The sequence below is a fragment of the Montipora foliosa genome, chromosome 2 (genome assembly GCF_036669935.1).
Source record: "Montipora foliosa isolate CH-2021 chromosome 2, ASM3666993v2, whole genome shotgun sequence".
Lineage (NCBI taxonomy): Eukaryota > Metazoa > Cnidaria > Anthozoa > Scleractinia > Acroporidae > Montipora > Montipora foliosa.
In genome coordinates this window covers 26679004-26694003 of record NC_090870.1, presented here as the reverse complement: position 1 = coordinate 26694003, position 15000 = coordinate 26679004, and the positions used below count along the sequence as shown (strand labels likewise).

Here is a 15000-nt window from a genome sequence, read left to right as displayed (position 1 = left end):
GTACAGGAAACTTGACTTTTCAAAGGCGTACCACCACCTTAAAATTTCAGGTTTTCCTTAGCGAGTAAACATAATCATGTATCGAACTGTCAGACAGGTTTTTCGCAAATGGCCAAAACGACGATTTTTTTCTATTTTGATAATAACTGAAGAACTGTCCGATAGATCTTAAGTTTTCAAAAAAATTTTGTCGGTTTCGTCTTCATGTTGTTTACTAATTCCCAAAATTTTAACCCTGGTCGTGCGGCTAGGTTTTGAGAAAAGGGCCTTTAAAATGTCTAGTTTCCAGTTCTCCCTCCAGGAGCTCGGTCACTATATTTAACATTTTCAATGACCTTTTACATCAACTGCAGTGACTAACACTTCAGAAAAGCCATCCTGTTGCTTTGATTTCTAAGATTTCAAAATCTTGATCTTTTCTACCGGAAAACCGTAGTAAGACACCTTAACTAGCTTGTTCGGTCCGTACTGGGAAAGTAATGGTCTCGTTCCTTCTTTGCAAGTTTATGGGCCTAGCCATAAATTTGCAATGGCACCTAGATATAAAACAAGAAGATTCCATGTCGCTGCGCGTCTGTTCAGAGCTTAAGCACGCGACGTTTTTGAGCCAAGGACGGAAACTGGAAGTGAGCTGTTTTCTCTTTTAACTTGTCTTTACACAACTACATTTACATTGCTAAGTATTTTTCCCCATTAAGGACGATTAGTTTAAAACTCTGGGAGACACTACAGTCCTGACATGCGAAATGTTCACTTCCGATTGCCGCCCGTCAGTCATATACGTTGCGTGCTTAAACTCCCGAATAGTTCACATAACGTCATTTTGTGGTAAGAACATCGTAACACACTTGGCAATCGCCTCGTGTGCCACTTTTTGTTCTTACCACATTTTGTCTCCATCTGTGATCTGTGACTGAACAGATGCACGACAACATATTTACCGAACATGTGTTCCTTAAATACGTGATTGTCCATTACCACATAAAACAATAAGTGATAGAAACCGGACGCAATACAGTTGCTACTTACGTTCAATTATGAATAATTCATGTATCTAATTCCCCTTGAAACCCCAAGGGTTTTTTTCTCCCTTAGTTAACTTGTATTGCAAAGTAATTAATGGACATGAACACTCGAATGCTCACAATATATCTGTTCCCTCACATCCACAAACTTTGCTTTGCTTTGAACAAAATTTTAGTTTCTAAAGAAACTGTGGTACTGCGTCGGTGGGAGATTGAAACAGAAATTGATTTTATCACACGAGTTGATAAAGGTCGAATAACCACCGTGAAAGATTTGGAAAGCTGAGGTTTCGAGCGTTAGCCCTTCGTGAGAGCGAATTGAGGAATTGTGGTTGTTGTAGGTTTATATGTGTGCGGAGGAGCTTTGCTATTGGTAGAAATAGGATGACGTGAATTTGTGAATACAAACCTTGCTAATAGCATAATAACCGTGTCTATATACTTATTGCAATCTTAAAGTGACGAATGTCAAGAGAAAAGCAAAATCGTATTGAAGTGTTCTTTCAAACCTGTTTCTCCAGTTTTCAGCTGTGTCCTTTCCCCACGGAGGTGGAGAATCTCGTTTCAAATGTTTATTCACGATCCGCTCAACTCGAGGTTTGTAAAGCGAAGTAGACGACGTACAAAGCGTGACATCTACTGTATTTGCACTCTTTTCCACGTACGCATCCTGCAACCGACACAACGCCTGTGTTAAGATCGAAACTGGCAACCACCCACTACCTGGTGCAGATAACCTCTTGCCATTTTCTTAAATTTACGTGGCAGCAAGTTAAAGTACATGAAATCGTAGTTTCAAACATAATCCCGCCACCAAGACCGTTCCTTAATCAGTCTTGCTAAAAGCAGGTTACAATTGTCTAATTTTCCTTCCAAGAACAGCAACTTAGAGTTCTTGCAGACATATTTTGGTCCGTACTACAGCGTACTACAGCTATCCACAGGGGTGAAAACAATTTACAAGTATTCAATGATGTAAATTCCAAATAACAAACTAACCATAACACTAATTGTCCGACACAACCAGCTTTTAAGCAATTGCGATACCTTAATGCGATCGAGAAACCCGTTTTGCATTAGCATGTTGTCTCTGTTAGCATCGTCTTAACGAAACGCCGGTAAGACGTTTACATATTTTGAAAGTTTGAGGACTGTGCCGGTTCAGTGACTCCTTCCAAGGAAAATTTTAAGGTTTTGGAATAGGCCAACAGTGGGTTTGCTTACAGATAAAGGAGACATTCCATATCCTGTGAGAAAAACTCTCACGGAAACACCACTGACTTCATCACGTTATGTTTTATTTAAAAGAACTGCGAGACTATTACGAAAAATTCCGAAACAACCATCAAGACGCCAATTACAAGCTATTACATAAAGGAACGTCAATTTTAAAATTCGGTGCCCTCGTGGGCGTTACGAACTCCTGCAAAGGAAAATTCGGATTTTCTTCCGAGTATCCTCGAGTAGCCATGGAAAATATCATTTCTTCAAGAACCCACAAGTCTTCACCACTTTCGTTCGTAAAACTACGGTCCTCTATCATATTGGCCATACCTGATCAAACAATAGGTGATTATCTCCTATAGTTTTGGTAATTTCTTCGTAAACTTCTTTGATTTCTTCGCCGATAAACAGATTTTTATCCAACCACTTGACTGTAGGTGCGTCAATCTGATTCACAGTGCGAGGAGAAAGAGTTTAAGCTCACAATTCAAGCATATTAACTAATTTTAGAGAAACCAAGAACAAAATAAACAGATGATGATTACTGATGCGCAATAGACGGGTCTAAAGTACAGGTCAGTCGTAACAAAACCTTTACTAACGCTAACCTTAAGCGTCATTAGGCCCAAGGTTAGCCAATTTGAAGGTTTTGGGTTGCTTTAGTATAGGTAAAACAATGACCTGTGAATTTAGCCCCGCCGCATATGCAAGGCTTTTCTAACTCTCAAAACTGATCAAGACTAGCTTCGAATTGTAAAAGAAAAAATGCACAGAACCGAGGTTCATGGAAGTAATTCTCATTTTTTGTTATAAACCAAGAAAAAGGCTAATTGTTCTCGCGGAATCTCGACTCCATTCTTTTGTTCTTGCACATTTGAAGCCAGATTATTCCAGAACAATTGATGCGTTTCCGACAGTCTCTACTGTAGATCACGTCTTCACAGGCATTTTGGTGACAACGTTAGCTCAGTGAAAATACATTTAAAAAACTATGTCTTCAAACGAACACAAATGAGAGTGGAGAGGGCTTGATTATAAATGATATTGTACCTCGCCTGTAAGGTCATTATAGACTGTAGAATATCTTGCAAGCGTTAGAGACTCTTTGTTTACTCTATTCGACACCCGAACATCTGAAGTCCTTACGACAGACTGCAGAAGGAAACAAATAAAATAAACAGTACAGTAAATTATTTCTAAAAGGTGTTGTTTAAAGCTAAAAGGCGTGCCGTTACGCGTGCAGTCACTATTCATACTGAAAAATACAACGATGACAAACAAAAGAAAACGACCATATAGCGTTTTACAAAGCGTGGGTGGATTTGATTCAATGCTCTGATGTGGATTCGGCTGGGAGAACACCCCAACGCCCTAACCTCTTGAAAATGTGTCTTCCACGAGACAAAAAAAAGAAGGAAAGTGCTTTTTAACGGAGGCGATACTGTCAATAAGGAATATAACAAATAAGAAAACGGATTCTGGTTAAAAAAAAAAAAAATCACGGGAAGTTGGGGAAATCAGTGTTCATGTTATAAAGGTAGTTGAGCAATCGACAGAAGAACAACAACAACAAACAAAAACAAATGTTGGTTTCTTTCTTCTATTTATTAATATTGACAAGGTGTTTTCTTCAGGATCGCGATTTTGTTTAGGATAAAACGACTTCAAAAATGCACAACGGCGCATCCGTTCCAAAACACCAGAGTCAGGGATGAGGGTATGAGTGCGTAAGTTGCGGGACACGGCATATGAACCTACCTTGTCCGGTAGTCGCAAGGATACAACATCCGGTTGTGGATGCTAGAGCATAAAAACGAAGTTCACTATTAGTAACTGGGATTCCTTGTATTCTGAAGGTTGTTAACAATTATGAAGAAGCTTCGGTTTAATTACAATGACGTAGTGGAATATATACTAAGATAAAATGAGGTGCAATAATCGACAACCACGAATGTTCTTAATGATGCCTTTTAGGTCTAACGGAGTTTAAGGGACCGAGTTCCAAATAAAACAGTCTGGTCTTTCAGGTTTTGTCAAAATGTACTCATTTGCTTTTGTCTCAGTAACACGTGTGCTTGTTTGAACCAGAGGCCTTAATATTCCGGGGGCATTCCTTTAAGACTATTCCGGGGTCAGAAACATGAATTCACAAGAAATCTCTTATCTCTTTTTTGGAGAGCTATTCGTTCATGCAGAAGCTCTCGTAAGATACCATGTGACTGGCTTACTATCCAAACCAAAGTAAATGAAATCTCTTGAACCATATGAAATGATTTCATGAAAATACCTCTTCACCAGTAAATTCTGTGATACTGAAAGGTGAAAAAAGAAAACAAAAAACAATGCTTCACTTCAATTTTCAAGGGCTAATGATTTGGGGGGAGAAAAGGAAGGCTCAGGATTTGCTTGGTTAAAAAATGCATAACAATGTTACGCAACGATTCCTCTCAACTGGACATTAGTGTTTCTAAACTGTATATAAATCACGAAAATATGGCCGAAATACTCATCAAGGCTGCTGCCTAAGAAAATTTTAAAGGGGCCCTCAGAGCTAAACGCTGAGAACTTAGGAGCCCAACATATGAAGTGAAAGGTGTTGCTGTGAAAAATTAAGGCGCCCAGAGCTATTCTTTGGGAGCCCCAGGCTACCGGGCTCCTGTTAGGCAACAGCCTTGCTTATAATGGATAGCTTGGTAGTTTATTAACTATTCCCACTGAGTGGATGAATAATTTTTCCCGAATTGACCATTTTCCTATATACACCTTTCTATGCCCAACGTTTTACTCCGATGTCTTTCTTGTTGTTTTGGAATTCGGTTCCCTAAATATGAAAAGGTGTGTAAATTGGCCATAGATTCGACTCCTGAAAGAAGATACCTATGCAGATCATCAAGGTCTATTTTCACTCTCAATTCAGTTCACTCAATCAACCCAAGCCGCCAATGTGAAAAATAAGCTTTCATGTTAATTTTGCTTATCACCGAAAAAGAAAGATAACAGCAAATCCAACTATGATACTTGGTTTCGACATCGAGGTTTTGGTAAACGTGAAACGTAGTTAAATATATAGAGTCTTTTATTTCAATTACGTCCACAAATCCCAACCGATGCATAAAACAAATAAATAAGCCATAGAGAGTACAGCAAATAAAATACAAACGGAGCTGAGCGAGGGAAAAGGATCACTCTTAGAGCGCAAGCTTAGCTTTACTTTTTCCCTCATTAATTAAATATATGGCGCTTCATTTTTTGGTTAAAAGCAGTAAATAAGAGACAGCACCCTCAAGACGTCTCGTTTATTTTGAACTTTAAGCGCTTTTTCTAAACGAATCCTCAGATCTATTTCGCGGACTCTTTTAAGCCAACAACATCTTTTAAGCCAATTAAATCACTGTTGCAGTCACGCAAGAAAAGGCAAAACAATTTCATACTTTTCTCTTCTTAATGGAAACCGCTCTAACAGCTTTAGGCCTGGTTTTCACTGGAGACGCAAGGACAAGCGCAAAGCATAAGTATCTTACGCTAAGTGAAAACGAACCTCGAGATAACCGTAAGCAGACACAAGTGCTCAGACGCAGGGAATATGGAACGACGTAGACTACGGTATTAGATGCTTTTGTGATTATGCCGTGTTTCGTTTTCACACGGGATCAGGCGAACACATTCACAAGCGCAAGCACAAGAAAAGGAAAAATTTTGATCCCTGTGCTTGTAAACACGCCAGTGTTTATAATTGCGAGGCCGTTTTCTCGGTGAAATAAAAGCTGCTATGCTTGCAATTGTGCTTGCGCATGCGCCGCTAGTGAAAACTAGGCTTTAGTGTCAAATCATCTGTCATTCTTCATAACATGCAGAGTTTCTTACTTTTCATCCAACACGGTGGGATCGTTGGCTATTGAAGTCGCTTCTGTTGAGATGACCGTGGAAGTGACGCTTGCCACATCATCATCTTCGTTTTTACTTTCTTGATCCCTTAGAAATCTTCGATCTCTTCTATGATTTTTTTCTTTGTTGATTGTACTGTAACGAGCGAGAGCCTAAACGAATACATTACAGGTTAGAGAGAAGACAAATACAACGATCTGAATTTCAACCTTTCAATTTGCGGGCACTCATGATCACATTCGGGAAGAAGGAAAAAATTGTGTCTAGATGTCCGGCACCCGGACAGGATATTGAAAATACTCCATGTCCGGCAGTCCGATAACTCGCAATTTCGTGTCGATCTTCGCGAAATATTCGACGTATTGAATGCTATGCTGAAGTTGTCGATTACAGCCGTGAATCTGTTGAATCCATTTGTGACCGTTTAGCACTCTTGGCAAATCTCCCCTTCATCACACACTCCACGCAATTACCACTCGCCCAACGGGTTTGACTGATAGAGGTACTTGAAATAACGTGAAAAATACGTGACATACTAAACACCCTTACTCGCAGTCCGAGACTGAATTGCTAAGGGCGCGGCTCAACGAGATCGGACCGAAGGAGCTGTGCTGCCGGCTAGGCGCTCGGCCCCTGAGCACGACCCATGTATGACCTCGGAGCACAGCACCACAGCCTGATGAAATAGGCTGTGAGTCGATTTTGCTGAGGGAGGAAAACCGGAGTACCCGGAGAAAAACCCTCGGAGTCAGGTTGAGATCGACTGAAACTCAGCCCACATACGATCTCGGGGCCGAGAGTTGAACCCGGGTCGCAGAGGTGGAAGGCACTGTTGATAAAATACTGTTGATACTTGTCGCAATAATTTAACACTAACCTTTTTGAAATGAGTGCTTAGACTCAAAAAGAAAAAAAATAAACTCAAAAGGAAACACGTTTAGTTTTTTTGCGAAAAGTTTCGCGAGAATGCCTTCGATGTTCTGGACTATAAGTAGAAATCCACAACCCAGAAGTGACGATTATCTAAATTTAGAACACGGTTCCCGCCAAATTACGGCCAATCAGATTGGGCCTGATGATCACAACGTTTCTGATTGGTCTGTGACCAAGCGGCCGCACGAGGTTGCTCGTGCTTAATGCAAAATCATGGATCGTGCAAGGAACACAACAACGTCAAAAACCTAGCAGTAGCTTTCCTAAAAATACATAATACCGAAAACGGATGGGCCTATGCCATGGCAGATTATAGGTTATATAGACTTCCGCTGTAAGGCAAAACAAACACCTGTAACAGTGGCGCTGTAACAGCCGCTGTAAGGCAAAACAAAAAACAAACACCTGTAACAGTGGCGGGAGATCATCGTTTTCCTCTTCATCTGGAAGTCTTTCCTTGAATGATAAGACAACAGGATCTTAGGCAAGATTAATGTGTATCTAATCAATCTCGTCTCCAGAGTACGCTTTACTTTTGGTCAGCACCAAGAACACAGATTCTGGCCACTTCCAATTTATGAGCAGTCGTAGTGAAGGTGGATTTTTGTAACCGTTGACAACCACTGTTGTTTCAGAGTCCTTAAGCTTGTTCTTGGTGCTGACCAAAAGAAAAGCGGACTCTGGGGACGAGACTGGTATCTAATCTACTTGGGAAATACGCTCAAAGACGGGAAGTGACGCGGCAACTTAGAATCACGGACAACACAAGAAAAACAGCTTTTGACTTGAATTTGCACCTGAGTGAATAGACGGTTTTCAATCACGTGAAAATTCGGCCATGTTGGTGCACCAAACAATAGCAATTTACGGCTCATGTTTTTCATTATAATAGAGTCAAATTCCCAAAAGACTTTTTTTCTCTATTGTTCTGTTCACCAACATGGCTGCTATGACGTCAGGTGAAAACCATATATAAAGACAACGCAGCACTGATTGTGACGCGCAATGAATTTAAAATGAGTTTTAAGTGCGCGCGCGCGCACACTTCATTTTGACCGGCGTTGTTACCTAGCCCACCAACAAAAAGAAAAAAAGCTCCCAGCTGGCTTGATAGCTCAGTAGGTATAGCACTGCAGCGCAATTGCAAAGTCTTGGGTTCGACTCCCGTTCAAGAGCCTGGATTTTTTTCTGGCTTTCTTTGCGACTGTTTCAGTAATTACCAACAGCGATGATCTTCCCAAACTCATATCATGTCTATGGGCCTTAATCACGCGCCGGCCATGTTGAGTCCCGAGGGATTGAACACTTTTTTACCTACCCGAAACTCGTTCCCAAACATTTCGACTCGAGGCTCGGGGTATGAAATCTATTGTCTATGGCCACAGTCAAGTACATACAGTTTCACATATTGGAGAGAATAAGCATCGCGTTTACGAGAAACGGTAGGCTGCTTCTTGTCCTTAAAGCATCAAAATTATCCTATTCTAAGTCGTCTCTTTCATTTGAAAAGTCACTTATTACTTGCTGCTAACACGCAAGAAATGAGCTCATATCAAACGAGTTTCTTCGATTTTTTGGCTAAACGCAAATCTTAGTCCAACGTTTGCCGTGAAGGTGATATGCTTAACTGGCTCTGTATCCTTAAATCATGACAAAAAGGCAGAGAGTACATTCTGATATTAAGTATCCTATTACACGAAACTACTGTGAATCAAGGACTGAAAAGATCTGACTAGACTCAATAACCGGGTGTGTTTTTACGCTTCAGTCATACCGAAGTTCTTCCATGTCTTGGCGTTAAAAGTTTCATCAGGTCTTGAGAGGCGTGGGATTCTGCACGCGACCTAAAACGAGAGTCCGTTACTTTGAGACGATTTTACCTTACCAATGCTTCTTTGACAATTTTCTTTGTTTTGTGTGGCCAATTTGGATTACTTAATATTCTTTACAAGCCCAGGCTACAGCCTTTGGCACTCATTGAGCACACCCCACCACTAGGCCCAAACTGATGATAGTAATGAAGGGTAAATGAAGAAGGAAAGCGGACCATGCCAACATAGGAAGTGTTTGCTTGGGGTCAGTCCTAAAGGCATTATTTGAAATAAAGAGAGAGGAAGATCTCAATGATCTGCGTAGCAAGCGTTTCCTTGGAGCTTTTAGAGCAAAGAGATTTTGAGGAAAAGGATTTTCGATTAATTTTGCTCCTTTCTCACGCAGCCATTGCATCAAACACATCGAAATTACGAAAATTCACTCCCTCGTTCAGTCTATGCCCTGAAATACTCTAAAACGTTTTCTACGCTGAATAAGATTTTGCGAGTTGTTTTTTAAAGAGTTTGAAAATCTTGAAAGCTATTGTTATTTATAACTTAACTGAGAAAATTAGCTGGGAAAAGAATAGTTCGATTATTTAGTATCAAAAGATTCAATAATAAATGCACCCTTCATTTGGGTGCACTGTAAACGGAAACGTTGGCTTTGTTTTCAGTTCACTTGAATAAAGAAACGTCGTCCTCGGTCCTTCAAGATTTTTTTCTTTAATTTTGTTTTTCAACGTGGATTTGTGTCAGTCTTTTTTCGTTTTCACGCATGAACTTGATCCGCGAAGAAATCTCTCAGATCACAATCGTATTAATCTTACTTTCCATCACTTATCTCGTCTGTTACACATTCTTGAAACCTCTCGTCATCCTGGGAGAAAGAGTAAGAAAAAATATGTGCGAGTCTTTACAGACACCGTTCAGATTATACTCGGATGTGCAAAATTCCCAAAATCCTTCGGCTCAGGATTAACAGTAACGGCCAAAGTTTTTTTCGGGATAGTGTGCTTTCACTCGTCATTCATTCGAAACTCCATCGGTTTATGATACATGGACAAAGCTTTTTTCGTACAGTGGGTTTTGCTGGTGAGCAAAGGCCATGTTTCGCAACCAAAACAAATGTGTTAAGAGCAGAGTACAGTTACAAGAGGATAAGTTTAGTAAACAACAATGCCGTTTCTTTCTTAAGGGAAGTCAACATGGGTCGTGTCACTGACGTCACGTCAGAGGGCTCCAAACGAACCATTTGGCCAAAGAAGAAAACATCTTTCGTTTTACACCCCTAGAGAACTTTAGCAACGACGAAGGTAAGGGCAATATATAACAATCGTGCTGCATGGCAGCACATGTTTAGGGGCATTTCCACCCCGTCCTCTGCAAATATAGATAATTATATATAATTTCAAAATTTAAGGCTTTGACGAGAACGTAAGCAAACAACAACGAGTGTGCCAATCATGCCAATCTCTATCTTTTCTCACGCAGCTCTAGAGCGGGCTTTCGGTTCGCGCTAGAGTTTTACAGTTAAGGCCGGGACACACTAGGCGATAAGTCGTTGCGACAGGTCGCCGGGACAAGTCGCCGCAACAATTCGCCTTGTGTGACACGGTTCATTTCATGGAAATAATTGTCGCTGCGGCAGAATTTTGTCGCGCGATCAGTCGCACGGATTTAAACCAGTTTGAATTCGCGCAACTAATCACAGCGACAAAATGAGCGAAAGCAGCTTTGTCGCACCGAGTATTCACTTCCGGCAACAAGTCGGAATGATGAACCGGAATGACGAACCATAAATGAACCAATGAGAGAGTGTCATATGGTCAGCCACACTGAATTAGAAAACTAGTTCACATTCCCCCCATACGAGATCACTGCGTGTGCACCCCATGAACACGCGTCGTGTCGCAGCGACTTGTTTTGCAAGTAGTACACACGGAGCAACTTGTCGCAGAGACATGCCGCTGAGACTTGTCGCCTAGTGGTCCCGGCGTTTATGAACATACCGTAAGTTTGGTCGCACTCTGACTCCTCTTTAAAAGATGTTCTACAACAAAATTATCAAATCACCATAACCAGCCAATACGCCTTTTTCGATATACTAAAATTCAGCTTGAAAGGGAGGTTTAGATTATAAAGACAAAGGAAAGTGGATGATATGCAAATAGTTTCCAGATTCATTCAAACGCGTCTGACTGTCAAGCAGAATATTTAATATTTCGAAAATTGCCTATTCAACACTACGACAACAAAGCAGAAAAAAAGAGCTATTTAAAGAGAGACTAGTTTTAAAAGAGTAGAAAATTAAGCTTCGTGGAAAGGAAAGGGAACATTAACTCCAATTAAGTATCATAATGCAGGACGTAAAACCCTGCAATACAAAATGTAGGTCATTCAACTGATCTGTCACACTGGCATTGGTATGTCATCTACACAACCTAATTTTGCACGAAATATCTACCTCAGGGAATGTCGACGAAGTGAAAGCGATGGCAACCATATTTGCTAAAAACGAAGCGATTCCAACGTTGCAAAGGCTTTGGTTGGCAACAACAAAATGCCTGCCAACAAGCCGAGAACCGCAAGTATTCCACGCGCCGCGAGTAACACCCACATACCTATACACGCCGATAAACCTCCGGTAACCGGCTTCTTAGTATATTATTTACTTTCACAACGAACATTCAAAGGTACATATAAATTGATAACGCAAGTTTGCTTTGTTAGCTGCTAGGTTAGCTTCTTCGCCAGGTACAATGCTTAAATTTCCGCAAACCTCAATACTGATCGGATCCGTCTAATCTTCTACGCGACCAATCCAAAGAAGCAAGAACTATGACCCAGCTTGACTCAAAGCAGATCAACTTTCTCTGAAATCGAATTACTTTATTGCAAACCTTGTAGATCGTCAGGTAAAATTCCAAGCTCCTCAAGCACTACATCTCTTGAAAATAGCTCTGGTAACGATGCGTACCTCTAAAAAAGTGAAAAGAAATCAAACTTACAGTCGCCCAAAAGTGAAATGATAGAAGGGAAAATATATTCACCACATCTCTCTTCCTAAAAGGATTTTACCGACATATTTGAACAACAAAACTCTTCATCAAGGGAAACGGTTTTTGTGGGTCAATAATATACTCAATTAAGGATCAACGAGAAAAGATTAATACAAAAGTTTGAATCAAGTTCTGTGAGGCACGATTTAACTCTGGTAACACAAGTGCTTGCAAGGAAAGTTCTTAACAGTGACAACCTGGGGAGAGCAATCCGCTTTTCCCCAAGGGAGGGGTCAGATAGTAGAACATGCACACCACAAGGACATTCAGAATCTCATCAATTCAGAATGCTCACAATATGAAGAAGTAACAACGAACACAAATGATTGTCATGGGTCTTTGATCCTTGGGGAGGAAGGGGGGTCACAATCGTCACCGTCGATTTCGAGGGGCTTTTGGATTAGGGTAGTGGAGAAAAGCAAAAACGTCGAAGTGGAAATTTCTGTTCTGTGCCCGTCCATAAGGTTTGAGGTATGCATGAAGGACTCGCAGTCGTATATGCTATCTAACTTTCATTTTGTAGACCGGTTGAACAAAACTACTTTATTTATCTAGGGATTTGATTCTTGGTATTTCACCTTGTTAACACAACACCACCAAAGACCAGGGCCTGGTTGTTCAAAAGCCGATTAACGCTAATCTAGTCCAGATTAAAAATAAACCAAAGAGTTAACTTGTCTACTGCCAAATGTTGTTAATGCTGATATTCGGCAAAATTTTACATCAGAGGAAGTCTGAGTCTTGAAAAACAAAAATAACCAAAAGAAACTTTCACCCAAAAGTTGAACAAATGAAACCAAAGTTTACACTCATCCTGGATAAGTTAATGGGCTTTCATGCAAACAACCATGCAGGCTTAGGACAACAATTAAATGGAACAGAAAATAAAACTGTAGCACAAAACCGGATAAATACCAAGAAAGAAATTAAGAAAGAAAGAGGGAATGAATAAAGAGAAGCGTAGACCAATACTACATAAAGAACATTAGCACTGTATGTGGTACGGAACTACAGCTGTACTGATCCCACGCACAATGGCTGGTGAAGAACAAAAAGTCAATTTGAAAAGATGCCGTCTAAACTAGGAAGTCACGAGTACATAAAAAGAAAAGTAAAGAATTTAAATGATGGAAGGAAATCATGAACCACTACCTGCTTGAGAAATGTCTCAATACAACAGCTTGGAGAGCAGGACTGGCGTATGAAGACGTTTGAGCCCATGTGTCCCCGGGTTCGATTTCCGGACTCAAAGTCATATAAGTGTTGAGTTTGCTAGTGCTCTTCTCTGCTCCGCAAGGTTGTTTTCGGGTAATGTCTCCTCTCGCTAAAGCCCATCATTTTATTTGAGTTTGCTACACAGTCGGTTATCCAGTTAGGTGTGCAGTTGTGCTTGCTGGCTAAATAAGCTTTAGGTTAGGATTATTCGATGGTCTTTCTGTGTTTGTTGGCGGGCGTCATGTAATCTTGGTGAGCTATCGTCGCATTACTCACCTGACGAAGGTAGGAATATCGCCCTTCATCCAAACTCCTGCAAAAAACAAACACGATGCTTTATTAGTTTGATCGATACCAGGCCCCAGTTGTTCGAAAAGGTGGATAACATTATCCACCGGATAAATCACTATCCATTGGATAGCGGAATTGGTTTCGCTTGACTTGTACACTGGATAGTGAAGGTATTCGGCGAATAGCGCTATTCATCGTTTGAACAACTGGCGCCAGGAAACAACTTTCTTCGAGACCAACAAATTGCTTACATACAAGGGATGGATGCATGGAATAGGACAGGCTGGGATTAGATGGATTGAAGGAGGGAAGAATAATAGAAGGGTGGTTGAATGAAATTTACGTTCGTGCAATAACTTACAGTCATCTTTAGCCCGAATTCCACAAATGCAGAATCTCGATGCAGGAATTACGGCGCCAAAATTAATGTTTACTCTCAAATGAAAAAGCAGTACAAAAGCAGATGTTAGGCATTTGATTGTTGTAATTAATAATAGATGTCAGTAAAGTGGGGAAATACAGGCAGTCCATCTTATCGCCAAGGACCTAACAGGCCCCTCCGACAAGAGTGAATTTGCTGTTGTCGGCTAATTCTGATTCGAAATCAATCACTTTGTGACATACATTTGTTATGCATGGTCGGTCGTTTGCTCACGACCCCGCTCTAGTACTGTAAAAATAAAGCCTCAACTTTTCAGGCACCTTTCGTCAATTGGATTGTAAAGAACTGTAACTGTGTAAGCATAGCTGCTTCTCCTTGAAAAGTTCTCGAGTCTGAATGTATTAAATCCTTGCATAAAATTTTGAACTTTGATTTACTGGTCACTACTTGTGAGATGAATTTGTTCTGCACCTGCTGTCTTTCAGGGCTCTATATCACAGATTTAAAGTTATTTCAGTGTTAATCATCCCTGCAAATATTCGTCTCCTATAATTTAAGACGGGAATACGTCTCGCACAGGTTTCCCATTTGCGCTTTCCACTTTGGACTCTTGATTTTTTGACTGCGTGTTTAACTTACTTACATTTTTTACTCTCGTAGACCGATAAACTTGATCAAAAAAGGAAAGGTATCCGAAACGAAAAATCTCTCTAATCTATCTATCTATCAGGGCCAGGTTGTTCGAAAACCGATTAACTTAATCCAGGACTAGTGTAAAGTTTGGTTTCATTTTAACTTTTTCGTTAAAGTTTCTTTTTACAATGACTGCAAAATTATCGTGCGCTCATTGGCTAATTTTTATTGTCAATAAGCGGACAGACACATAAATTTATAATTTATGCGATAATGACGCGATATTGCTCGCGTCAGATTGAAGTTTCTCGCATTTTTGGCTCGCGTTCTTCTCGTGTTTTCACTTAATTTTGACCCCTCTGCCTTTTTGTTATTGTAAAAAACAAATTGATGTCAGCTTTTCATGCGTCTGTCCTGTTATTGACAACGAATTTCGTCATAACATTGTCAAAGTAGTCAGCGGATCCACTCGGCTATCGCCTGGTGGATCCACAGCTACTTTGACAATGTCATGACGAAGTTCATGACTAATAACAGGA

At 40.5% G+C, this 15000-nt stretch overlaps 1 protein-coding gene across 1 annotated transcript in view; it reads right to left on the bottom strand.

Moving 5' to 3' along the window:
* LOC137992755 (coiled-coil domain-containing protein 87-like) overlaps nucleotides 1-15000 on the bottom strand; it is a 44857-nt gene that overhangs the window by 12171 nt on the left and 17686 nt on the right. Inside the window, exons 13-24 of the mRNA XM_068838261.1 lie at nucleotides 13432-13468; nucleotides 11782-11860; nucleotides 10891-10931; nucleotides 9709-9758; nucleotides 8842-8911; nucleotides 7473-7523; nucleotides 6114-6286; nucleotides 4537-4561; nucleotides 4008-4049; nucleotides 3300-3401; nucleotides 2580-2696; nucleotides 1535-1695 (exon numbers count right to left, since the gene is read on the bottom strand). Coding sequence (XP_068694362.1) covers nucleotides 1535-1695; nucleotides 2580-2696; nucleotides 3300-3401; nucleotides 4008-4049; nucleotides 4537-4561; nucleotides 6114-6286; nucleotides 7473-7523; nucleotides 8842-8911; nucleotides 9709-9758; nucleotides 10891-10931; nucleotides 11782-11860; nucleotides 13432-13468 — 948 coding nt within the window. The remainder of the gene's footprint in view (nucleotides 1-1534; nucleotides 1696-2579; nucleotides 2697-3299; nucleotides 3402-4007; nucleotides 4050-4536; nucleotides 4562-6113; nucleotides 6287-7472; nucleotides 7524-8841; nucleotides 8912-9708; nucleotides 9759-10890; nucleotides 10932-11781; nucleotides 11861-13431; nucleotides 13469-15000) is intronic.